The sequence below is a fragment of the Halichoerus grypus genome, chromosome 1 (genome assembly GCF_964656455.1).
Source record: "Halichoerus grypus chromosome 1, mHalGry1.hap1.1, whole genome shotgun sequence".
In the NCBI taxonomy this organism is placed as follows: domain Eukaryota; kingdom Metazoa; phylum Chordata; class Mammalia; order Carnivora; family Phocidae; genus Halichoerus; species Halichoerus grypus.
The window spans coordinates 178183104-178210703 of record NC_135712.1 but is presented as its reverse complement, the minus strand read 5'-3'; the positions used below and the strand labels follow the sequence as shown (position 1 = coordinate 178210703).

At 44.2% G+C, this 27600-nt stretch overlaps 1 protein-coding gene and 1 long non-coding RNA gene across 3 annotated transcripts in view; both read right to left on the bottom strand.

The window, feature by feature from the left end:
• Positions 1-2935: 2935 nt before the first annotated feature.
• LOC118538518 (uncharacterized) lies at positions 2936-9704 on the bottom strand. Of its 2 annotated transcripts, XR_013449203.1 has the most exons (3): positions 9582-9704; positions 8144-8640; positions 2936-3942 (listed from the first exon to the last, which is right to left on the bottom strand). It is a non-coding gene; the product is annotated as an uncharacterized LOC118538518 (long non-coding RNA). The 2 variants fall into 2 exon arrangements; XR_004918655.2 differs by lacking the exon at positions 8144-8640.
• A 5240-nt stretch (positions 9705-14944) lies between these two features.
• RYBP (RING1 and YY1 binding protein) overlaps positions 14945-27600 on the bottom strand; it is a 79471-nt gene continuing 66815 nt past the window's right edge. The window contains exons 3-5 of the mRNA XM_036096521.2: positions 19566-19742; positions 19365-19463; positions 14945-18976 (exon numbers count right to left, since the gene is read on the bottom strand). Coding sequence (XP_035952414.1) covers positions 18724-18976; positions 19365-19463; positions 19566-19742 — 529 coding nt within the window. The 3' untranslated portion in view covers positions 14945-18723. The remainder of the gene's footprint in view (positions 18977-19364; positions 19464-19565; positions 19743-27600) is intronic.

The following is a 27600-nucleotide window of genomic DNA, read 5'->3' as shown; positions in this document are numbered from 1 at the left end:
GAAACTGAGGTTGGAAGAGGTTGAGTCACTCTTCCAAGACTACATAGCTAATAAGTGACAGGTGTGCCTGAGTCCCCCTCAGGTCTGCCTGACCCACTGTCCATGACCCTGACTACCTCTATCCAAATCCATAGTGTCATTATGCTGATTTGTTTTTTTAAAGACTGATTGATTGACTGATTGATTTTAGAGAGCAGAGAGTGCGAGCGGGGAGAGGGAGGGGCAGAGGGAGAGGAAGAGAGAATCTCAAGCAGGCTCACCCTGAGCGTGGAGCCCTCTGTGGGGCTTGATCTCAGGACCCTGAGATCATGACCTGAGCTGAAATCAAGAGTTGGATGCTTAATTGACTGAGCCACCCAGGTGCCCCATCATTATGCTGATTTGTAATGCATAGCCCAACTACTTCCAAAATTCACATCAAGGGTCAGAGTAGAAATGCAGATGCCAGGACAGTTAAAATTGGTGTTTTGGGTTTTTTTTAAAGTAATCTCTATCCCCAATGTGGGGCTTGAACTGATGACCACGAGATCAAGAGTCACATACTCTACTGACTGAGCCACCCAGGCACCCCTAAATTTGGTGTTTTTTTAACAGCAATTTTATTTATATATAATTCCCATGTTATACAATTCAAACATTAAAATGTACAACTCACAGAGTTATGCAAGCATCACCAAAATCAACTTCAGAACATTTTATCACCCCAAAAGAAACCCTGTACCCTTTAGCAGTCACTTTGCATGTCCTATAAATTTGCCAGTTCTAGACATTTCATATCAGTAGAATCATACAATATATGAAATCCGTGTCTGGCTCCTTTCACTCAGAATAATGTTTTCAAGGTTCATCCATGTCATAGTATGGATCAGTACTTTGTTTCTTTTTATTGCCAACACTGCAAATTCTATGGATATATTGCATTTTATTTACCCGGTCATCAGTTGATGGATATTTGGTGGGTTTTTTTTATCTGTTTGTTTTACTTTTTGGCTATTCTAAATAATTGTGTGTACATGTTTTCCTGTTTTCATTTTTTGGCATATACCAGGAATTGCTGGGCAGTATGGTAACTCTATGTGTAACCTTTTGAAAAACTTTCAGACTATTCTCCAAAGTGGCTATATATACCATTTTACATTCTCACCAACAATGTATGAGGGTTCAAATTTCTCCACATCCTCACCAACACTTTTTATTATCCATCTTTTTTCTTATAGCCATCCTAAGTGGTGTATCTCACCATGATTTTGATTTGCATTTCTCTCATGGTTAATGATGTTGAGCATCTATTCATGTCCTTATTGGCCATTTGTATATGTATATTGGAGAAACATCTATTCAGATCCTTTGCCCAATTTTTAATTATGTTGTCTTTTTACGATTGAGTTGTAAGAGATATTTATACATTCTATAAAGTCCCTTACCAAATATATGATTTGCAAATATTTTCTCCCATTCTATGAGTTGTCTTTTCACTTTTTGATGGTGTTCTCTGAAGAATGAAAGGTCTTAATTTTTATGGAATCCAATTTATCATTGTTTCTTTGATCGCTTGTGCTTTTGACATCATATGTAAGAAATCTTTGCCTGATCCAAGGTCATGAAGATTTATTCCTGTGTTTTCTTCTAAGAGTTTTATAGTTTTAGCTCTTACATTTAGGTCTTTAATCCATTTTGAATTAATTGTGTAAAAAGTTAGGGTGTCCAGCTTCATTCTTTTGTATATGGACATCCAGTTATCCCAGCAGCATTTGTCAAAAAGACTAGTCTTTCTCTGTTCAATTGTTTTTGACACACTTGTCAAAAATCAACTGACTGTATTTCTGGACTCTCAATTATATTCCATTGATCTATATGTCTTATCACAATATCATGATTATTGTTGCCTTGTAATAAGTTTTTAGTATAAGATGTGTGAGTCTTTAATTTTTTTTTTTTTTTTTGAAGATTGGACTATTCTGGATCCTTTGCATTTCTATGTGAATTTTAGGATCAGCTTATCAATTTCTGCAAAGAAGCCAACTGGGATTTTAATAGGATTGCATTGTGTCTGTAGATCATGGGGGAGTATTACCATTTTAACAATATTAAGTTTCTGATCCATGAACATGGGATGTCTTTCCATTTATTTAGGTCTTCTTTTGTCTCTTTCAACAATATTTTATAGTTTCCAGAGTATAGGTTTTGCATTTCTTTTGTTAAAAGTATTCTTTCTAAGTATTTTATTCTTTTTAATGCTATTGTAAAATGGAATTTTCTTCATTTTATTTTCAGATTGTTCATTGTTGGTATATAGAAATACAGTTGGTTTTTAATATTGTTCTTTTATCCTGCAGTCTTGCTGAACTTAGCTGTAATAGCTTTTTAGTGGTTGCCTTAGAATTTTCTATAAGTAAGATCATGCCAGCTGCAAATAAAGAGAATTATACTTATTTATTTCCAATTTGGGTGCCTTTTATCTCATTTTTTTGCCTAATTATCCTAGCTAGAAATTTTAGTACAATGTTGAATAAAAGTGGTAAAAACAGACATCTTTGTCTTGCTCCTGATCTAAGGGGGAAAGTATTTAGTCTTTCACCAGGTAGTACGATGTGGGTTTTTCATAGATGCCTTTCATCAGTTTGAGGAGGTTCTCTTCTATTCCTAGTTTGTTGAGTGTTTTTATATCACAAAGGTGAAAATTAGTTTTAAAAAGAGACCTCGAGACTTTCAGATAAAGACAGAGCGTTGAACACACATATCATTTTGTTCCCTCTTGGAACACCATTTAAACTAGAGTAAAAGTTTTTTGTTTTGTTTTGTTTTGTTTTGCAAAAAAACCACAGGTCTGAAAGAATGAAGAAAATATTTTAAGCTGGAAAATAGATGGGTAGATAGCCACTGCCTGCAGAAAGCCAAATCTAAGCCAAGTTGAAAAAACCAACAACCAACCAAATCCGCCAGAAAGTCAGGAATTTATTGCTCATGTAATTCTAGAAGTGGAGGTGAAGGGTGGGGAGGACCAAATAAGGAGGATTGGTTAAAAGCCAGTAAAAAAAACAAGTAGATGGCTTCCCACATCTGCTCCCTGGGCTCACCCCTCACTCCAGGATGCAGGGGACCCACCCCTCCTCGCTCCCCTCTAGAAAGGAGGTTTATTTCCCGGAGAGTGTGAGGCAGAGGATGTGTGACTGTCCATGATGAAGGTTGAGGTTCTAGATTGCTCCCTGTAGGTCTCTACCTCCAGGCAGGAATTTGGAAGGGTCTGACGAACGCAAACTGGAAAGACCTAAAGACATTTACACTCGGGGTTCCCCAAAAAAAGAGTTCCGCCACATCCCTCTATACTTAGCAAGCTCTATTCTTGGCTTGGTGTTTTTAGACTCTTAGCCCTCCTCTCTTACATAGGAGATTTAGAGACACCTGAGAAGAGCCTTTACCAGGATATAAAACAAGGAACTTAACAACAGCAGACTAGTCTGAGAAAAGAAAGCTTTAAATCATCATTAATTTTCTCAGATGAGAAAGTATATGGCAGGCATGAAATAAGAGGTGGAAATGACAAAAAGGAAATGTACAGAACAACAACAAAAAAATGGCTCTTGGAAACTGGAAACATGACAGAAGAAATGGAGAATTAATAGAAGAAATGGAAAGCAAAGATGAGGTGTATCAGTTTTCTGGGGCTGCTCTAACCAAGTTCCACAACCTGGGATGCTTAAAGCAACAGAGATTTACTGTCTCACAGTTCTGGAGGCCAGAAATCCAAAATCAAGGTATCAGCAGAGATTAGTTCTTTGTGAGGACCCTACCAGGACAATCTGTTCCTTGCCTCTCTCCTCACTTCCGGTGGCTTGTTGGCAGTTCTTGGTGTCCTGCAGCTTGTACAGACATCAATCTCTGTCTTCATTTTCACCCGGCGTTCTCCTTGTGTGCATGTCCACCTCTGTGTCCAAACTGCCCCTGCAATAATGACACCAGTCATACTGGATTAGGACCTACCCTATATGACTTCAGTTTCACTTGATTACCTCTGCGAAGACCTTATTTCCAAATAAGGTCACATTCACAGACACTGGGGGTTAAGACTTCAGCATCTTTGGGGGACACAATTCAGCCCATAACATGAGGTCATTTCTTTCTAAGAAGAACAAAAGCCTAAAAAGAACACAAAACAGAAATCACAAGAAAATCAGAGGAGCTACAATATCTGGATAACAGAAGTTCCAGAAAGAAAAAGAGAAAATGAAATCATCAGTGAAATAGTTCAAGGGAGTTTCCCAACACTGAATGACTTGAATTTGGGGATTGAAAGCACCCACAGGGCATTCAGCACAGTTGTGAAAATAGACCCACACCAAAGAGCATAGTCATGAAGTGTCATTGTACTGGGGACACAGAAGAACTTCAGAGAGAGAGGGAGAGAATACCAAGCAGACTCCCCACTGAGCCCAATGTGGGGCTCAATCCCACGACCCTGAGATCATGACCTGAGCTGAAATCAAGAGTCAGACATTTAAACAACTCAGCCACCCAGGCACCCCTAAGGTTTTATTTTTAAGTAATCTCTGCACCCAATGCTCAAACTCACATCCCTGAGACCAAGAGTTACATGCTCAACTGACTGAACCAGCCAGGCACCCCCAGGTAAGCTTCTTTAAATGTCCAGAGAGAAAAAAATATGTCTCACACAAAGGATCGGGAACCAGAGGGCTTTAGGCTTCTCATCAGCGTCACCAGATGTGAGGAAGAAAAATGACTTCCAAGATTGGATTGTAGCAGGTGGGTATGAAGGAAGAGTAAAGACATTGTTGGTCTTGCAAGGTCTCAAAGAATAAAGCTCTCACACGCACATCCTTTCTCAGGAAACTACTGGAAGATGAGCTCCACTAAAATGAGGGGGTAAAGCAAGAAAGAGGAAGACTGGGATGACAGGAAACAGGAGATACAGTGGAGAAGAGAAGGAAGGACATGCCAGGATGATGGTCAAGGGAGGTCCCACTGTGAGACCCTGGATGGAGACAGGTCAGGAGACTCTAGGAGAGATGTCTCCAAGGCGCTACACTAGGACACCTGAAACCAATGGACCTGTTGGCAAAAAATGAGAGGACAGGCCAGTTAGAGTGCCAATTAGCCTTTAGTTTCACCCGACCCTCGGCATTTCCTCCCCTTTTCTGACCAGCAGCTTCCAGGAGGCTGTCTCTGTGGATTGCAACTCTGGGCTCCCTCACCCTTGGCTTCCTGTTGGGTTGGCTAATGAGTAACACTGGCAGGAGATGAGAGTGGATGAAGCAAGGGAGGTCAAGTGTCTTTCATGCCCCTCTCTGCCTGCTTGATGCCACCATCTTGGCAGCGGCTACATTATCTATCCTTCTCTGACCACAAATCCTGCAAGGCTGCCCCTCCTCCACAGCCCCAAATCCACTGGGCTCCAGTAATCCTATCTCCCCCCTTTGCTCTTCATGCCTGGCACCGGTAATGGTTTCCCCCCGTTGCTAAAGTCTGGGGGTGCCTCTCCATCCTTGTCCACACCTCTCTTAATAGACCTTTCATGGATAGCCCTTGGATTGAAAGCCCATGGGTCAGTGACATGCTCTGTCTGACCAGGGCCCTGACTAAGCCTGGGGATGTTTGTTTTTGAGTTGGTGATAAATGTGTAGAGAAATAAGAAAGCAAACAAAAATAATCACTCCAGAAAACAAACCAAAAGAAAGACAAAATAATCATAGTTTTACCATAAAACTCCACCGTGCTGTAGACTTATATAGTCAAAATAATATAAATACTAATATTGATCTAATCAAATATAATAATACAGAGAGTGGGGCAGGGGTCAGGGAGAAGTCTACATTTGTAGACTAAAAATGGGCAGAAGGAAAGAGAGCTAAAACCTCGCCTCCCATAACAGAAGTCAAGAGGTAACAGGTAAGATGGAAAACACAGGAAGGAGCCCACTGGGCATGATTCTTATGACATACAGAAAGAAGTACCAAAGAAATAGTGATAAGGAGAAAAAAGAGTTTCCACTGAAGAAGGGGAAATGGAGGGACGCCTGGGTGGCTCAGTCGGTTAAGCATCTGCCTTCGGCTCAGGTCATGATCCCAGGGTGCTGGGATCGAGCCCCATGTCGGGATCCCTGCTCAGCGGGGAGACTGCTTCTCCCTCTCCCTCTGCCTGCCACTCCCCCTGCTTGTGCTCTTGCTCTCTCTCTATCAAATGAATACATAAAATCTTAAAAAAAAAAAAGGGAAATGGAAGACGAGGGAAGCAGGACTGGAAGTTGGGGTTGCTGTTACTCTTTTTTTTCTTTTTTTTTTTTTAAAGATTTTTATTTATTTATTTATTTGAGAGCGAGAGAGAGAGAATGAGAGAGGGAACACAAGAGGGGATAGGGTCAGAGGGAGAAGCAGACTCCCTGCTGAGCAGGGAGCCCGATGCGGGACTCGATCCCGGGAGTCCAGGATCATGACCTGAGCCGAAGGCAGTCGCTTAACCAACTGAGCCACCCAGGCGCCCCGGGGTTGCTGTTACTCTTAATGTATTAGTCAGCTAGGGCTGCATAATGAAATTCCACTTTAAGGGTGGCTTGAAGAACAGATACTTATTTTTTCACAGTTCTGAAGGCCAGAAGTCTAAGACCAAGACACCAGCAGGGATGGTCTCTGGTGAGGCCTCTCTCCTTGACTTGTAGACAGCTGCCTTCTTACATCCTCACATGGCCTTCTCTCTGTGTGTGGTGAGACAGACAGGTCGCTACTGCCTCTACCTCTTCTTATTAGGACACCAGTCTCCTTAAGGAACCCCACTCTGACGACCTCACTTAAATTTTACATATGTCTTTAAATGCCCTATCTCCAAATAGGTCACATTGGAAGTTAGGGCTTCAGCATAAGAATTTGGGGGAACACAATTCAATCCATAACACTTAATATGACCTGTTGATCCAGGAGATTCTTTAGACTACGGGCATGTGGAGTAGGGTATATCTAGGGAGAATCCACTATATGTTAAAGTGTCCTGATATAAAGGCCAGGATTGAGGGCATAAAGAGATGGGCTAATGCTGGAGTTTGGAACACATATGCTTCTTATGAGTCCTGCCTTTGGATCACACAGGAGACTTGGGGCCTCAAGGGCGCCAGAGACGGACCAGACTCACACAAAGACCTTCCAGAGCAGAAGCAATTAAATATGTAACTGAAATTTCATCTCTTCCAAACCCAAAACCTCAGACCACAGAATTCCCCCACTTCAGGAACATTTCCCAGTTTTCACTTTAGAGGAATCAGACTAGAGGCAAAAAGGTGACTGGGAATGTGGGTTGGTATTAATCTTCAGCCTGGCTCTCCCAGAGTTCCACATGCCTCCACCTGGCTTCATTTCTCCCCCATTGTTAACAAGTCAGCCAGAACGGGAAACAGGTTTTTTTCTGCTCAGAATCTCTCCTTGGATACGGGAGGGTGAAGGGATTGGAACGGAGAAAGTGAAGTTGGAGTTGGTTCTTTCTAATTCTTGGTCAATTTCTGTTTATATTCTTATAGTCCAGCAAAATGGTGTGGTAGACTAGTTAATGCTCAAAATATTTGCTGCCCCACCCCGTGGCACCCAGCCTGGAGGATGATTATACATCCCTATCCCGTGTGGTCGTGTGATTCTTTGGCTAATAAAATGTGAGGGGAAGTGACATGTGTCACCTCTAAGCAGAGGCCGGAAGGGGCCAGGCATGTTTTGCTATCCCTTCTGCTTCAAGACAGAAAATAATATCCCAGAGCAAGCCTGGGTTCCAGAGTAAAGAGGACAGGAAGTGGAGCTGGGAGAGACTCGTAGCCCGGGTGAGAAACAAACCTTTGCTTTTGTGAGCTTTGCAGATTTGAGGTGATTTGTTACAGCGGCAGAACACAGCCTGAGCTGCCTCATTCGGGTGGGGATTTCTGCAGCTTGAAGCTGCCCCACTGCTGCCCATTAACTCATGTGGCCACCACATTTTCTGCCTAATACACATTCCTTGTTCTTCAGGGAGAAAGTCATCCATAGGAAGTGAGAGTCATGCCAAAATTGTCTGGATCCTTCTTGACCTGAGATATATATATCTCCTACTGGTTCTTTTTCTCTGGAGAGCCTGAACTAATACATAGGGGTTTAAATAAAAGAAGTTTACGTCTCACCTATAAGGGGTCAGGAACTAGGCAGGGCACCCTAGGATGATGGCTCCATGGAGTCATCTGGGACCCAGGCTCTATCTTTCAGCTCTTTTAATCCTTACTATGTAGCTTCCATCCTTAAGATGACCTCATGATCCATGGTGACTGATGGAGTTCCAGCCATCACCTTAAAGTTCCAAGCCGGAAGCCCGAGGAATCAGGCAAAATTAAAGCATGCTTGCCTCCCTCCCATCACTGGAGGACATTAAGAGTCTCTACTGCATAACTGGAAGATGTCCTTGTTTTTATATTCAAATATGGCCCTTCTAATCAGACTGATTTCAGTCTGGCTGGGCACTTGGCAACACCGGGCAAAGGCTGCCAAGGTGTAAGGACGGTCATGTTCTTGTACAGTCTGTGATGGTTGTTTAACGGGAGGTCGGTCGGACTTTCATCTCCGGGGTGGACTCCTTGCAGGCAAACTCTTAGAGTGGGCAGAGTGAGGCGAAATATGCTGACATCTGACAAAGTAAGAGAAAACAGTCAAGCAGAGGCATACAAAACTCGGGAAATAAAAAGTTAAGCCCTGGGCACCTGGGTGGCTCAGTGTGTTATGTTCTTATGTTGCTTTTGGCTCAGGTCATGATCCTGGGGTCCTGGGATGGAGCCCCACATCAGGCTCCCTGCTCTGCCGGGACTCTGCTTCTCCCTCTGCCCCTCCTCCCACTCATTCTCTCATTCTCTCTCTCTCTCAAATAAATAAATAAAAATCTTAAAAAAATAAAAAGGTTAAGCCCTTTGAGGCAAGGGTCGGGGGGAGGGGAGGAGGGCTGGCCCCCATCTGGGCTCTCGGCACAGGGCCTGCTGCGTCTTGGCACGCACGCCCCATCTGCACCCCTGGCCCTGCACCGGAAGGGCCTGTTCTCCAAGAGAGCTGGGAAGGCGAAGCCAGAAGCTTCCATGTGGGGAGGACTCCAGGGAGGGAGAGGGCCTCTGGCTCCGACTGCCCACTGCAGGGCCAGGAACCCCGCTCGGCCGGACAGACCCCCACCCCTCCTCCTGCCCCTGCCCGACTAGGCTGCAGGGCCCCTCCCGCTTTGCAGGGGACACGACGGCGGGCAGAAAGGAGGGTACAAGGGCGGGCACGCGACAGGTCTTCCAGGCCTTGGGTTTCATTCTTCCGTGTTTCGGTAAGGACACTGTGGCCCAGCCGCTCCTGCCCGGCCGGTAGCCTGCCCCTTTCCTCCCCGGCCCGCACCCCATCCCCTGCCCGGTGAGGGAAGGGCGGCTGGGCCCCGGGGGCAGCAGCACCCCCCGCCCCACGCCGGCCGGAGCCCCGACCCCCCTCGACCGCGCCGCTGACTCTATTAAGCAAACTCTTCAGATGTGTGGCTTGCGGGCGGCGGGGACTTCCGCAGGCACTGAAGGGCATGGTCACGTCAAGAGGCGGCCAGTGCCTCACCTGCTGTCAGGAAGAAAGGCTCCAGCGTCCAGGGAGTCAAGACGGACTCACTTAAGCAGGAGGGTGACTAAGATGAGAGCGGATTGCCGAGCACACCGTTAGACGTCCGCAGAAAGGGACGGAGGCGGGGCCACGCTGCTGGCCACGCCCACGCCAGGGGGCGGGGTGCTCTCCTGTCCGCAGTTAGGATGGCAGATCTTCCCTCTCCGGGGCTGGGGGTTCGGCCTTATAGCCCTGGGTGGTCGGATCCTCCTAACTAATAGGCACTTTCCCTCTGGAAAGCGACTGTGGATCCACGCGTGCCTCAAAGGCAGGAAATGGCAAGTGTGCAGGACACCCGAGTTACCTTGCGAGCAGGAAACTGACATTTTGTAGTTATCTACCAGGACCCAGGAACTTAGCAGCTCACTAAATCACTAAGTCACCATTTTACAGAGAAAAAATAAAACAGGTTCAGAGAGGCTCAATAATTTTTCTCACGGCCACAGGCCACCTCTGTAACCCAGTAAGTCTTAACTACAAGTCTTTGCACAAATGCTCCCCCCAGAGTTATATTAGTTGGTGGAGTCAGTTTTAAAAACACTTTATTAAAGGAAGTGAAATGGGTTTCTTTCCTGCAGGACTTCTCAGAGCCTTTGATATGCTAATGATCACCGTGAAACTCCAAGAGGACTTCTATACTAAACAGGATTTCAACCAAATTTATTTGGCCGCAGCTAGGCATCTGGCCTAACTTGTGTTCAAGGAACATACTTTGGAGGAAGCTGCCCAAAAGCCAGGACTCCGGATTAGACAGCCTTGGTTCCAATCCCAATTCCTCCACTTACTAGCCGGGGGGCCTTGGGCAAGTTCCTTATAATTTCTGCACTCCAGTTCCCTCATTTGTAAAACGGGCAGGGAGCAATGCCTTCATTCCACAACATTTATCCAGCCCACTCTGCCAGGAACCCTTCTGGACTCTGAGGGCCATGTCAGCGCTTACCTCATAGAACGTGGAAGATGGGAGGGTATTCCAGGGAGCAGTACCTTTTTTTCTCTAAGGGGCCAGGTAATAAATATCGTAGGCTCTGGGGGCCAAACGGTCTCCACTGCAGCAGCTCCACTCTGCCTTCGTAGCAGGAAAGCAGCCATAGACAATACATGAACGAATGGGTGAGGCTGTGTTCCAATAAAACTTTATTGATAGACACTGAAATTTGAGTTTCATATAATTTTTACATCACAAATATGATTCTTTAACATTTTTTTTCAACCGTTTAAAAACGTAAAATCCATCCTTAGCTCATGGGCTGTACAGAAACAGGCAGTGGGGAAGGATTTGGCCCACGGGCTATAATTCGCCCGCCCTGACTCTATTCCATAGTGTTTCTGTGAGGATTCAGTGAGCTAGTCAGGCACTAAAATCAGTACCAAGAAAGTGTGCTGTTCTTGCTGCTTAAATAAATTTCGCTGAGGTGATGCCCCTCCACGTAGAGTAGAATGGATTTAGAGTCAGGATGAAATGAGGACTTGTCATCGAGCTGGGAACATAAAAAATGGTTCCAGGCAACTGTCGTTCCCAGGACCCACCATTCCCAGTTCACTCAGTGCCACTGAGGCATAAGCTCCCGCTAGGGATTTAGGGGCTTCTACAGAAGAGCAGTGAGCCCAGCCAGTTGTCGGCGCCCACCTCTGCCCAGCGGCCACCACAGTGGTCCCCACCTCTTGCCGGCCACACCGGCGAGCTGGCCCATCTGTCCACCAGCGGCTGCTGATTGCTGCCAGATGAATGGAGGTGCTTGCAATGCTCCCTCTTATTAGCCTATTTGTCTGCTGCCTTCGTCTGCATTGTCAGAATGATCTCTGCACGCGGGAGTCGCTTGGAACGTTACAGTATAATTTATTAGAGGGTCTGGCCTCTTGGGAACGCCTCACATTCACACATTTTCCACTCTGGCAGATTGTTATAATTCCAGCCAATGAGATGACTCTACTGGAGACTTCTCCAAACGGGTACAAATTCCTTGAAATGTGAAGAGGCAGTGAATACAATTTCTGTATCTGCCTTGCTCCCAGACACGGAGCTCTCCTGCTTCTGGGGCTTCTGTGATGGCTGAATCACTCAGGCTGGAAAAACGGGTCTCGTCTACAATTCACTCTCCACCAGTGTATTTGTGGCTGATCTAGTGGTTTGTTGCAAAAGACTTCTCTGTGCCAGGAGCTTGTGACCTTTATGCCTGCGTGAAAACCCCCCTCTCCGTCAGTACGCGCGTGCACATATACACATGTATGTACGCACCTACACGGAAGCAGGTACGGTACACATGTGCGACCCGCGACTGACCCTTACTACGCTCCTGCCGTGTGGTGATGCCAGGCACCCTGCAGGGCTCGAGTTCTCCCACTGACTGGAAACTTTCCCTTTTTTTGGTAATAACAGGGCAGGGGACATCATTTAAAAAAAAAAAAAAATCAAACTTTCAATGAAGGAAAGCCATATGCATTGTAACAGTGTCTGTAGGTAAGAAACACCAAGCAGCTGTGAAAAATACCACTGGATCGATTTACACGTGGCTTGCAAACCACCTGCGCTGGCCAGGACGCAACAGATAAACACATATATATATATATATATATATTATACACACACACACACACACGTACGTATACATATATATGTATATATAATATAAAAAGAAAAAACAATACAAAAGAGCAAAGCTTTCTCACTCATTCCCAGTGTTGACATCAGTGAAGCATCCGAGTGAATGTTCTGAAAAGAAGGTTGCTCCCTATCCGTATTAAAACCATGACAGAGACCACCCCGAGGGCACTGGCCCTTTGCCCCTGGGAGCAGAGAACAGGGCAGAGGAGGAGGGTTTGTTTCAGAGATGAGGAAAATGAGCCTAAGGCGGCTGACTTGCCCAAGGTCACCCAGGCAGGTAGAGGTGGGAGCCTTCTACAGTTCTGACTCCAAGGGTGTATCTTGCTGCTTCCAGGAATCACATCCGTTTGGTGTTTTGCCTTGTTATTTGAGAGTCCCTGGGGTTGGCAGAACCGGTGTGACAGCCTGGGCGGTCCCCATCTGGCCTACATGGCAGACCTCCACGGCGACGCCCGTCACTGCCAGCAGTCCTCTGGGTCTGGCATTTAAAGCTACAGGGCTGAGCACCGGCCTTCTCCTCCTCTCCCATTTTGAACAGGAAAGCTGAGCCTTCTGAAGAGCTGCCGTTGGATATTTAGTTTTCCTCTCTCCTCACTCCTCCAAGCCTCCCAGCCGGCCTTCCGTTTGGAATTCCAGTGGCCCCAGGGAGTGCCCCGCAACTGAAGTGTTGATTAAATTCAGCCTTGTAGGGTTCTCCAACTGCTGTGGGTGGGCTTGGTCCAGGGCAGGAATGGCAAATGAGTTTTACCACACAGGAACATGGGGTCATGAAGCCCGCAGAGCTGTGCTGAGGTTTCGGAGTCTGAATTCAGCTGAAAAAAAAAAAAAGAAAGGAGTCCTGTGACTGCTGCATGGTGTCCGGCACATGACAGGTATGGGGGCTGTCTCTTGTATGCCAGGTCTAGGTCAAAAGCACCTGCAGGAGTGGGCCCATTTCAGTCTGAATCCACACACTCGTCCTCCCCCTTAGCTGTGTTTTAGCATAGCCGTTAATTGGCACTACAGAAAATACCTAGTCACCAGACGGCCCACAGCGAGCCCCCAGTCGCAGCTTTGTGATGAATGCCTGGAGAGAAGGCAGATTTCCCAGGCAGAAGAGAACTCCTGGATTATCTACTTCCACTCTCGGGTCTGCCCTGACCTGAGCCCTGCCTTCATCTTTCCAGACATGTCCCATGACCTTTTCTAGAAACATCGGGGAGCCTTCCCTGCAGTCTTCAGTGGTCCATTTCCATTGCCCGTAACAGAGCCCAGACTGCTGGGGAGAAGGCTGTGCCTTCCCCACACCATGAGGGGCGGCCACGTTAGACCCTGGCTTCTTTGACAGGACCCTGATCAAGTTTTTAATTCCAATACAAAGATGGTTCTGAACCTCCCCTTGCTGTGACTTTAAGGTTTCAGAGTAACTCTTCGGAACTGCTGGGAGGTCAGGGACGAGACAGACCAAGGGCCTCCCTGACACCCCTCATCTTCCCTTCGCTGCCCCAGGCAGGGGCTGGCTGCTTGCCATGTCACGGGACTCTGAAAGCAGAGCAGAAGCCTGGGCACTTCCTAGCTTCAGAGATCACCCTGTCCTTAACCAAGACCACTTTAGCCAGTGTCTTACCATGTCGGTATCACACCCTAGCCAGGGCGTTCCTCAGTGGAGGGTCCGGACCTGTGTCAACGCTGGGGTTTAGCCGAGGGCAAGAGGGAAGGAGCCTTTGCCTCCCCTCTTGTCCTCATGACTAGAAAGGATCCATACTCTTTCCCTAAGAGACATCCTTGCCCTTTCACTCAAAGGGCCAACCTCTCTTGCTGTATGTATGCCTCTGTCTAGGGTGAGGGGCAGCTTCCAGCCTCCCCAAAAGGGTGGAGCCAGTGCCGCCAGCAGTGGGGACCCTCCCACAGGACTCCTTAGGTACCAAAGAAAGCTGAGGGGTGAGGGGTGAGGGGTACAGCCCATCGCCCGTCTGTACCCACACTGGCCCCTGGGAAACATGAGACGTCATCTGATCCCTACCCTTCCACCCTTCCAGATCCTTTCTGAGACTTCTGAGGAGTCAGACTCGGGTTAAGACTCGGTACTGGAAAAGGGACAAAGGAGAACATAGTTTGCTGTTTCCTCTTACCAGGACAGGCCCATTTTCCAATTCGGCGTCCCGCACCATTTTACACGGTCTTCCTTTCAGTGCTAGTTCAAGTGCAAACTCGGGACAAAGAGGAGTAATCGGGGGTGGATCTTGAAGTGTTTCAAGTGGTTTCCATATTCTTTGGAAGGCTACGGCGACTGCCGTGGCCTCTGGGCAGCAGGCCCCCAGCTCTGTTTGTGTGGCTTTTAGGCCTGATGCTGCATTTCGCTGACATCCGAGTCACAGGGTACCTAACTGCACGTGGCCAGAAACAGGGTGTCTTCTGAGGGTTTTCAGTCATCCACTGAACCGTCGTCAGCCATCATCTCCTTTAAATCACTGCAATCGATCTCAAAGGATGAGCTTACACACATTAGCTGGTTTTCTTCCCCAATCTGGACATTCTTTCGTTCAATCGTGCTTGCTGCTGCAGCTTAGACACATGTCCCGAGACACCCAAATCAACTTGCGCTTCTGATAAACAACTCGAGTCCTCCTTAGCCTCCTGCTCCCACTGGAAATATCCCACAAGCTAAAAATCCAAGTACAATAAGTAACCATTTTCCTAAGGGCTAAAATCTATACACAAGAAAATAAAGATTTCCGTGTAAATTTTACTATTTTATTTGTGAAAAAACTACAAGCAGAATTCATAAATAGACATTTCTATTTAAAGCAGGAAAATGATAAAGTGGCTTCTAATAACATAGTCGTGCACATGCCAGTAACAGGAATATATTAACATCTTTTATTTGCTAGACAAAGAGCAGTGTCCAATATAAATTTTCCCAAAACATTTAAGACCTGTGAATTTCTGACCAGTTCACAAAACCACCAACTGACACTTTAGCATGAAGAAAAAAACAAACCTAACAGACTGTCAGCTCTAAAGACGTTACAGAGCAGAAACTTCCAAAAGCGTTATACAAGCTGTCTTTCTGGGCAAATGAAAAATATAGCTCGTATAATACATTAACAAAAATTCACAAGATAAGATTATGTTTGGACATACTTAACAAGCATTCTCTATTTGTCTCCAACAAACAAAGCTAAGGAAATAATGTAACCATCTTTACACAGTAAATTAAGGTTACAAGTCATACACAAGAACAGAACTGCTTGCGCATTAAAAACTGTTCAGCTCCATTGTCATACTCTAAATGTTGGCTCTTAAACCATTTTCGGTTACATACAAGCAAAGGTTATTATATATTCAGCAATTAATAAATTTTCAATAATTTAAGATACGGTAGCTTAAAAAAGTAGACTGAGAATGGTCTTGATAAGGCAGGTGGAACATCTTAGTGGAACTAAACTCACAGAAGCTTCTGCCAATGTTTTTAAAGATCCAGATTGAAACTGAAAAGTTTTGATTAAAATATTTTGTGGGTGTCGTCTTTACCTTTTTTTAAAACTGCATGACTCAAGCAGAGCAAGTCAGGTAAGCTCTGTGTGTGTGTGTGTGTGCGCACGCACGAGTGTGAAAGATCGTGTGGTATTAAAACAAATGGAAACTTGCAAGCGTTAACACTGTGCTTTTGTTTTTTTTGTTTTGTTTTTATAACCTGCTTACTGTGCCACTGAATACCAAGTATTTCTGGTCCTCTTTTAATATATATCTTTATAATCTACACTAGTGTTTTTACACGCTGCCTACTAATTGTAGGGCAAACTGCAAATGCAAGAAGTTACAGGAATTCCATTTCCAGAATACATGCCTGAGGGATGTCATCAATTTCGGAAACTAAAAGTTTAAGGTGCCCACCACCTCACTACCTCAACAGAAGACACAACAGCAGCTGGAGGACTGGAGCGGTAACATCTGCTGAGAGAAGTCCCACTGCTAGCTGCAGTTCTATCCAAATGCCAATTTCATCTCACCTGTTCTAAAGCAATCCTCCCTTCCTTCACCCCTCCCCATTCTTTCATGTATTGATTTATCACGGAGGCAAAACTGAAAAACCAAGACATTGGCAATGAATTAATTAGCAGCCTATGAGTAGCTGGTTAATCAGCTTTTTCCACTAATCTAGGGGTCCAATCACTTTACATGAAACTAATTTTGAACAAGTACACAGTGTCTCTGAACAAAGTGCATACCAACACTTACTGGTTCAAAAAGCAGTGCAACCCACAGGAGTTTGGTGGCATTTAAATTTTTTTAAAAAGTTAATTAAAAAACGTAGCAATTCCTTACATCTCTGGAAAATAAATATGGCTGACTAATTTACCCTCCCTGAGACCCTTAATAAAAGGAATATTAAAACTTTAGAAGGAATGTCTTTGCAATATCCCACTAATATTAAAATGTGGATTTAAAATTCATAGTCAAATCACTATATTATATATTCTGATGCTTACAGAAAGCATCTGATTTCCTTTGGTTCATTAATAAATACTTTAAAAATGTATTTAAAAAGATAGCATAGCTTGCATCCCAGATACAAGCATTATTTTTAAAAAGAGGGGAACAATTGTCCATGCATTTGAGAATAGGACCACAGCAACAAATGGCACTGCTTTATCATCTATACCTTTGAGAACAGAATTTGAATTATGGTGCATTAGTGACTACAGAATAGTTTTAATGTAAATGTGAAAGGAACCTTTCCTGTTGGCTACTCAAATCAAGCTGTTAATTGTTTCTTTTTTACTCGTTGCCTCCACAGACAGGTACTTCTGTTCTTAAGCAAACCAGGTTTTTCACACCAAAAACGTGGTGCTTCATCACAAATCGGCTGCCCTCCCGTGAGTCCTTCAGTATGATAAAGTAAAGGAAGGTAACACCAAGTTCCCATGCTTGAAATGACTCTGAAGCCTATGAACCGTGTGGATATGAATGTAAGAGTCAAACAGAAGAGAGACCCTAAATCCAAACAAAGCAAAACAAAACATTTGAAAAATAAGGAGGGGGTAGAATCCTTATTAGTGGTCTTTGTTTTTTGTTTTCGCAAGACAGTAAAAAATGAGTGAAAAGAAACCTTGAAAGAGTTTGCTCAAGCTATCCTTATGATGAGAAAGAAAAAGATCACAGGCTCGCAGGAAGTATGAGCTTTCCCCGCAATTCTGGCTGCTAGTGCTTAAACCATTCACCACTTGAGTTCCTTCCCACAGCAGGGAATTGAGAAATGTCTCCAAACACTGAAAAGCTCCATGTCGGGACTGGATGTGCAGTTGATAACCTTTGTTCAGTAAAGCAAACAAGAGTAGATTTTAAGAAAGAGAAAGAATTCTCATAACTAAATTGGTAGGGTAAGGAAAAGGAGGGGACACGAGGCAAACCAATTTCAATTACGAAAACCACGACTGCAATGTCACGTGCAAAGTGGAAATAGGGAGTTGCTTCTTTTATGGACCAAAAATACAGTTTAGACGGTTTTAATCCTAAAACTAAGAGACAATTTATATTTACCTCAGTCATGAGTAGAGGTCTGGAAAATGGATGGAATTCGAGTTACAGAATACCATATTTTCATGAGTGCTTATATAAGAACAGCAATGTTAACATGTAACCGGAACTTACACGAATACTTGGCATTCTGGAGCTAGTTTAGTTACTTTTGAACGATCAAAGCCCTCCCAACTAAACCATTTGTGATTTGTCAGTTATTCCATTGCAAATGCAGGCTATCTGGAGCAGTCTTTAAATTTGAGATCACATTGTTTAAAAAATATATATTTTTCTATCGTCCAGTACTCTTTAGACAGATGAGAGAGTCAAGTTCCCACGTGGGTTGGAACAGACTTCATGTAAGACTGACTTTAATTTAATTTCAGCACTTTCATAGAAGGGACTGTCCCAGATCTGTTAACTGTTCAATGTTGTATTCACTTCACAGTGTATCAAGCACCAGCGTTGCCATGGATTGGTTTCAAATAACCCTTTATATATAATTTTATATTTATATATATATAGTTATATCAAAACTGATAGTACATAGTATAACTGGAAGAAAGAACTAAACTTAAAAGGATATGCTGAAAGGATGGAGTTTGTGAACACAATAAATAAAAGTTCCCTCCCCCTCCCAACCCCCCCCCCCGCAACAAAACAAAAACAAAAACCAGTTGTAATGTACATGGAAAATTGTGCACAGCAGATTTTTTTTTTTTTTATAAAAAGTAGATTCAGGAGCACATCCAATTATAAATGATTGTTAGGAAAATCATATAAAACAATGGAATACATAAAAGTGTCAAGAGTAATCGTCAGGGTGCGAAATTCCTTGGTGGCCAGATGCCCATGGCAAGCAGAAATTATCCTGGCAGCTTCACTAAGAGGCCGATGTCCACAGAAGATTCTCCAGGGGTTTGCAAGCAGCATGGGCAGGTGGAGGATTTGAATTTCATACCCTGATTCATAGTTTTCACAATTCCATGTGCAATTTCAGAAAGATTCATCATTTACTGCTGACATGTCGCCCTTTGGCGTGGAGGAACGGGAGGAGCCCTTGTCTGTGCTCTCCGACCCCGAGCTGCTCTGGTTCTGCTGTTCCGACCCTGCACTGGAGGTCACTGTGGATGAGGATGTCGAGGAGGAGCGAGTCTTTTCCTTAAAGTCTGTGATAATGACGGTGACGTTGCCCACAGTCACTGCCAACTGCTGTGCGGTGCTCCTGTCCACGTTTTTCAGCCGGGGCCTGAAAGCAACACCCCGGGGAATAGCCGATTAAATAAGCTATGGATTCAAAGCGTCTTCTTCATCAATACACACGAGACTTCATAAATTGCCACCACACATACCAAAGCTTACTACTTTAGCAACAGAAACCACCATTAAACAAAGCTTTGGACCAATGCAAAATTATCATCAGTTTATCTTTCTCATGTTGTGGCCCCAGTGATACAGAAAGAGCCCACATACACACACACGTGTGTCTTCAAAGCTGACAGCCCATACCCAGCTCACGCCCCCCAACACCGTTCTCAGCCTGCAAACCCAGAGGCACAAAACCGCCCTGGGGTCCTTGACTAGGACCAATTGTAAATCAGAGCATCAATGCTGTATTTCATTCTAGTTCCAAATACCTTGAGGTGTGATTCGTTTCACTGGTCTTTGTTGTAGCATTTGCAGACTGTATACTGTTTGCTTCGCTCGGAGGATCTTTCAGGATATCAGACTTTGGTCTAAGGTGGGGACACACAAAAAAAAGGCATTTAAAAACACAGCTTAGATTCACCTGCAAAATAATATACAGTGTGCTGAGTTAGCTGGGAACGGGAACTTACTTTGTTTTCTTGTTGGTATTTTTCTTGGTGACACTAGGACTAATTTCCTTATCTTTCTCAGGTTTCTCTTTGTCTTGCTTTTCCACTTTCTCCTTCTTCTCCTTTTTAGGGGGTGGTGGGGTGGCATACTGTTGTGCCACTTGTTGTGCCACCAGCTGAGAATTGATCCGAGGTTTTCTAGAACATTCAAGAAAAGACACATCATTCTTTCCTTTATAAATTATTTCTCTCCTTTTTTTAATTTTGGTTTTATAATTTCTTAGGTATTTTATTACTGATATCTGGCAACTTGAAACTAAATTACTTGTTATTTCTACATGACTGTTTCTGTGCAGTATGGATAAGTCCGTAAAACTTTTCCTCTTTCAAATCCACCTCCTGTATATATATCTACCTTTAACGACACATACACATGTGCTCAAACATACACATCCCTTTGCAGTAAAAAAGTCTTTCAGCTCATAAAACATGACACTGTTTCTAAGAGTGCTGACAACACTACTTCTTTTGAGCTGTCAAGATTATACTGACTGACAGCTTTCAAATACTCCTGCTGCAGAGGGTTAATCTCATTTTATTAAATGGACACTGGTAATCCCTTGAAAGGAGAATGAAATTAGAAGTGTGACATTCACTTCTCAATCTAATTATCCCAACTTGCTCGGCTCCCCTGCAGCTCTGTGATTGGCATGGACAACACATATAGAGCAATAAAAGGTAACTGTGGTTCATACTAGCTCCCAAGGGGTGAAAGACTGAGAGTCACTATAAAAAAACCTCAGACAAGTGATACATTCATTGTGCCATCAACCATTCCGTCCCCGCCAATCTCCAACTGACACCGGCTCTTAACACTATTGTTTACAAATTCTAAGTGCTGCCAAACACTCTGCACAATACATGAGCATTCAAACCCAAATGGGAAAGGGAGAAAGAGCCTACGCATTATTTCTATACAATATTCATTTTCAAAGACATTCCCATCTAGATTGCCATTTATAACAGAATAAAGTCTCCAAAAACAAGGTAGGAAACAAATACTCAGACGGGTCATTAATGAGGTGAACGACTGGCTGTCTCAATGTAACCATCACCTTCAGACCCTACAGCTCCCTCTCATTCCCCAGGATGGAGAACTGGGCCAGAAAACATAATCAGACACCCTAGGCCTGGCTCATCAGTGGGAAGGCCAGTGGTGGAACACTGGGGAGGGGGACGACAAAACAACAAATTTGGAAAAACAAAACTAACAACCCCTAGATACATGACATGCTGAACCCCTAAGTTAACCCCTATGTTCCTGGAACTCCTGAGAGCAGATGTGGTGTGGATGAGGAGGAAAGCAGGAGGAGGAGGAGACAGATGGCTCACTCCCATGAGCTCACCAAGGTGAGCCAGAGCATGGAAGGAAACTGGGTTTGCTCTGTTCCAGTACTTCTTCGGTGCTAGTGTGGCTTTGCCTGAAAACAGATCAACGAAGGTGCAATCTCAGATCAAGTTTCCTATCAGCCTCCAACAACACAGGCCTTGGTCATGGCGTGGCACACGTGAAACCCAGTCACAGGTACACCTCCAGCCTGGACCACAGTCTCTTGTCACTGGGCAAGAGATTCAAACACAGACGTCAAGTACCCTAGGGAAAGGGAGGAATGTACTTACTCTAAGCCCCCAGGTCCCCAAACACACACGTAAAAGGTAACCTTCTCTTCTGACAGGTTCTGAGAGCAAGGCGGCAGCTACTCTGCCAAAGAGTAAGTATAACTGTGTTAGATACTTACAAGGAAGATAATCACCACTACCAAACATTTCACAAGCACTCACGGGGGACAATCAGCCGTCTAAAGGGATTACGGAGCAGTTTAAATCCGTTAAAATAAAATGCCATACACTAAACAATACTCAGGTGTCAAAATGAGTAACTCGACCAGAGTTAATACTGTGAAAAAGCCATAAAAACTTTATGAAAAACTACACTTTGAGAATTTCAGTTAAGCCAGTATGTGCACTTTATTCCAGAGCACTCTGACACGCAAAAACAAGAGGGGACACCTGGACACCAGTCTAAGAAAACCTTCAACAGTGACAGAATCAAAGGTAACCGCCATCCTAATCAACAGGCCCACCCAATCTGAGTTAGAGGGATCTGTCTCACTCTAGAACACCCTACAAAGTTCTGTCACTTACAACGCTGTACTGAAATTGCCAATCAACTGTAAATCCTCAGTGGCAAGATCTTAATCATTCTTGTCACAATGTCATTCAGCACGGTGGCAGGTACTCAATAAAATTATCTACTGGATGAATAAAGAATAGGTGACCACAGCAGAGAAAGACCAAGTAAAATGAGAATGGACAAGAGGGTCCAAGCTTTGGCGATCGGGAGGACAGCAATGCCGACTTCCAGGAGAGCAGGCCACATGAGATCAAGAGCTGCAAAGACCTGATGGATTACAGGCTGCAGGAGGACTAGTACAGAGATGGAAAACAGGAACCCTTCTCTGAGCATCGTGGTGCTGAGGTAGAGGATGGCTCTGGCCATTATCGAAAGCAGCATGCCAGGTTTGAGATTTCTATAGGAAAAGGAGACTTAAATCATGTCGTACGCCGCAAGAAGGGGAAAAGGCCGAAGGTGGGCAAAGGAGAGAAAGTACAATCAAGAACAGTTCTGGATGGGGCGCCTGGGTAGCTTAGTCGTTAAGCGTCTGCCTTCGGCTCAGGTCATGATCCCGGGGTCCTGGGATCGAGCCCCGCACCGGGTTCCCTCCTCGGCGGGGAGCCTGCTTCTCCCTCTCCCACTCCCCCTGCTTGTGTTCCTCTCTCACTGTGTCTCTGTCAAATAAATAAATAAAATCTTAAAAAAAAAAAAAAAAGAACAGTCCTGGAAAAGGAATGCGGACACTTTTCTTCTGAGATGGAAGAGGGATGCTAGGTAAAAGGGGGGTTATGAGCAGAAAACAGAAGTCAGAGAAGAGAATCAGAGACCATGGACATTAGAAGTGGTGTCTGGTTCAGTGAGTAGCGGGCACTAAGAGCAGAAAAAAGAGCTAGCGATGATCAGAGAGAGAAGGAAATGGCTTGTTTTAATTTTTTGAGTAAAGCTGACATACAGTGTTACATTACTTTCAGGTGATTCAACAGCTCTATATGCTACGCTCACCACAAATGTAGCTTCCATCAAAAAGGAAGTTACTTGTATCTTGAGTGCGTGTGTGTGTGTGGGGGGGGCCCATGAGTGTGGGGGCCATAAAGAAGCTCGAAACCAGCCAGACATCATGCTTGTCCAGGATGGAGTACTCCCAACAAGGGCAGCCTGCCAAGGCTCTGGGCATACCAAGGACAACAGGTGAGGTGCCTGTGTGGTTCTGCCCCTGGTGATCATTCCCCAACACTTCCACAAATATACTGTCAGAATTCTTCTTCAGCACATGCACCACAGTCCAGTTATCTATAGGGAAAAAAATCTATATGTACAGAAGGTAAAATTCAGCTATAATTCTTAATATGCAGCACATGTGCAAAGCGATGGGACTGTTCTTACTTGCCTCTAGGAAAATGAATATTGGACTAGAACGGTGAGGCTGAGTGCTGTTCTCCTCCAATAGCCTACCAGGCCACAACCTCATAAATGAAAAGGACCCAAAGCTTTTGGGATCTGATAATAAGCAAATAAGAAATACAGGGTGTCTGCTAAAAGCATCTGTGTTGTGTCAAAAATATTGCTGTTTTATGTCATATATGTCCCAAAGTAACAACCTAACTCATCAGGCATTACTTGCACCCTCCCCACAAAAAACCCTCCACAACAGACAAGCATTTATTACTTAAATTACTATAGCAGCTTTTTCAAACTCCCCCCCACCCCCAAGTCCCACAGAACTTCTAGAATCAGGGTTCGGGATGAGGTAGTATAAACCTAACCAATTTTTTTTTAAAGATTTTATTTTTAAGTAATCTCTACACCCAACGTGGGGCTCGAACTCAGAGCCCTGGGATCAAGAGTCGCACAACTCTTCTGACTGAGCCAGCCAGGTGCCCCACACCTAAAAAGTTTTTTAAAAGGTGCACAGTGTTTCTGAACAAAGTGCATACCAATACTTACTGGTTCAGAAAGCAAAGCCAACCACTTTGGAAGGGGAAGGTAAAGAAAACTAGAAGGCCCACCAGTGTGAACACACCCCCCAAGTGCCACCCTGTTGGAACTGGTCCCGTAGCTCCTGCCACCTGTCCCCTTCTTTATTATTATTATTTTTAAGATTTTATTTATTTATTTGAGAGAGAGAGAATGAGAGACAGAGAGCATGAGAGGCAGGAGGGTCAGAGGGAGAAGCAGACTCCCTGCCGAGCAGGGAGCCCGATGCGGGACTCGATCCTGGGACTCCAGGATCATGACCTGAGCCGAAGGCAGTCGCTTAACCAACTGAGCCACCCAGGCGCCCTACCTGTCCCCTTCTTGTTCTTAGGCTCGTGTTGTGACTGCACGTGGAAGAACGGGAATGCCCGATCCGCACAACAACGGCACGCTCTCCTCCTGTGAGGCCGTGCCGGCTCCTCCGGACGAGACCCTACGAACCACGTGCGGTGGCAGAGGCAGAGCCCTTGCACGGCCGTCACAGGACGGGCCAGCATGCAGGGCACACAGCGCAGCGCCTCTCCAGGAGGGATGGACTATCCCCACTTTACAAAGTAAGAAGAATGAGGAGCTGCAATATAAAAGAAACTTGTCAGGGCACCTGGATGGCTCAGTCATTAAGCGTCTGCCTTCGGCTCCGGTCATGATCCCGGGGTCCTGGGATCGAGCCCCACATTGGGCTCCCTGCTCCGCGGGAAGCCTGCTTCTCCCTCTCACACTCACCCTGCTTGTGTTCCCTCTCTCACTGTGTCTGTCAAATAAATAAAATCTTTTATTTTTTTTAAGATTATTTATTTATTTATTTATTTGTCAGAGAGACAGAACACAAGCAGGGGGAGAGGCAGGCAGAGGGAGAAGCAGGCTCCCTGCCGAGCAAGGAGCCCGATGTGGGACTCGATCCCAGGACCCTGGGATCATGACCTGAGCCGAAGGCAGCCGCTTAACCGACTGAGCCACCCAGGCATCCCTAAATAAAATCTTTTAAAAAAAAAAAAAAAGAAAAGAAAAAGAAACTTGTATAAGACTAACAATTAATTAAGTAGCTGAGCTGCGATTTTTAACCCAGATCTATCTGGACTCTCTCTGGACTCCTGTTATGAAGGTAACCTCAAATGAGTCTCCTGCCTTTAAAGAGCCCAGATGTGTGTGCATGTGCATGCGTGTGTGCGCGCGCGCCTGTCTGTCTGTGAGAGACTCGGGCCTGGGGTACCAGGGATGAAAACCCCAGGCTAACCCAGGCTGCAGTTTCACTAGACAACTCCCCAAGAATGCCAGCAGCCTCGTTAGCCTCACCATCCTCGTTCTGGAAAGGACTCGTTGGTTGTCCTTAAGGGAAGAGAAAAGGGCAGGGGGGCTAGCAAGAATGCTTTCCATTGCCTATGGAACATTCCCAGGAAGGAGTGAACCCTTATCATGATATGGGATACTGCGGATCAGTAAGAAATCATCACCTTCCACAGATTTACATTGCCTAATCTGTCTTCTAAGTGTCATACAACACACAGACAGCGCATTTAATGGGCACAACTTTCAACATGTTGCAAAAAGTCAATTCTGCACTATGCAGGTGCCAGTCTGAGTTCTTCAAAATTACCTGTTTCTCAACTAACAAGCCTAAAATAAGCAATTAATAGCCTTCACAATACAGTGGAAAGCATTAGATCAAAGCACATGGCTTAAGCTCTAGATGTCTAAGCCCTGAATTAAAGCAAATCAACTAACACCACCAAACAAATGAAAAACCCTATTTGAGAAATGTTATAAACAAGGGGGCCTAGTTTCCTTTCTTTAAAGAATAAAGTTGACACTCAAGTGTTTTGTATCTTCTTCAAGACTTTTAATGGAAAAAAGTTGTCTTAAAATTATTTTATAGGTTTATTGTTGCTGTTTCAATAAACATTTACAAATGAAAATTTGCTGTGAAATTTCAATAATAGACATTAAGAAAACAGGTCTATGTATTTGCATTTAAAACAGTTAATACTGGGACGCCTGGGTGGCTCAGTCGGTTAAGCGTCTGCTCTCGGCTCAGGTCATGATCCCAGGGTCCTGGGATGGAGGCCCCCAATGGGCTCCCTGCTCAGCGGGGAGTCTGCTTCTCCCTCTGCTGGCTCCCCCTGCTTGTGCGCTCGGCTCCCTGACAAATAAAATCTTAAAAAAAAACAGCTAATATTTCAGAAAAGAGTCCATTCCATAAAAGGTGAAGCACATCTTCATGTAGGGACAACCTTAATTTTAGACTAGGAAAAATTTCAGAGTTTGAACATACATGAATGAATGAATAGAAATGACAGCACAAAACAATCTTTCTGAATTGTTTTTGTTATGTGTACTCATGCCACCTCGGGGGCACACAAACTTTTTTTTTTTTAGTCAAACCTATTTTTTTAAGAGGTGTTTACCCTATACCCTTTTTCTTGTCTGCTTGTGTACTACTCAGGGTAACATGAGATCTTACAAATCATTTCTCATGCACTTCTCTGTATCTCAGCTACCAAACAAGCAACAAGACAAACCCATTTTCTTGTGGTTCAGGCAACAAAGAACAAGAAGAATCTCTAACAAATTTTATCTTTTCCTTGATTATGTTCAGCTTTTCCTAAATTATCATTTGTGCATCTTGCCAACTTAGGGAATTCTATCTGGTGTCTCACTTTTCAATTAAAATACCCCCCCCCCCCAAAAGACTCTGGAATCAGACAGTCGACTCATCCTTTTCTTCTTTTTTTTAAAGGTGCTTTACAAACTTATAAAACATCTTCACTAAGTCAGCTTATACCATTCTTGAGTCCTCTGGATGTTTACAACTCTCCAACCCTTTTCTTGCCTTGGCAATCTGTTAGTTGAAGAACTCGCAACTTCAAGAATTTAACAGTTCTGAGAATGCCTTCCCACTAGTAGCTCACTCCTATCAGGAGCCCACGATTCTTTATGATGTATCACATGGTCATATAAAAGGAACCTGCACACGACCCATTTTCCTATCAAAAGGTCATTCTATACATATGTACTGGGCCAGCTAGGACAGATTCTACCCCACTCAGTAACTGAACTTTTGTATTAATGATGCCCCAAAACAAAAATATACCAGCTGGGAACATAGCAATGTCCGTATTTACTTCTAAGGCAATGTACACATTGGGTCAACAACACTGTCCAAGACACACTAATGGCCCTGGCTTTGATGACTAGTACGGACAAGAGGCCCTACAAGAACAACCTGTTTTCTGTTCATTTTACCCACCAGCTCCTCACCCAATCCAATTTTTTTTATATAGCAAAGAGAAATGCTGGGAACAGAAACAGAAATTAGAATTCCAGCTCCAACATCAATGAGCACGAGACCTTACAAGGTGATAGAAAATTTTTAAAATCTAGCAATGTATAGATTTAAAGTTAATAGGCCACTTTTAGGGCTCTTCCCCCTTCATGTATTACTTACTTTTAAATAACTATCATCTCACTTTATCCTCAACAATTCTAAAAGTTAAGCTAGACAGCCAGTAAGATTCTCAGTTAAAAAAAATTAATTAATTAAAAAAATAAAATAAAAAATGAGAGAGTTAACAACTACAAAGAGAAGCAGAATCTCCAGACTATAGTGTGGTATTCTTTCAGCTACGCCATGTGAGGCTGAGACTTTTTTAAATAAAGGGTTTTAATCTCTTAATTTCTGTACTTTTTCGTATTTGTTGCAGTGTTATAGGATAGTATAATTACTAAGAATCACCAACGTGATCAACTAGCCCAACGAAGAATAACAGATGAGGAAATACAGCAGATAATCTGGTTCAAAAGTAAATCCCCAGGGAGTTTCTAGGTAAGTGCTTTCTTTGCCACTATTTCAAAGGACTGATTATCTAAACAGACCACTGAACAAATATTCATATGTTCAGCTATGGGAAG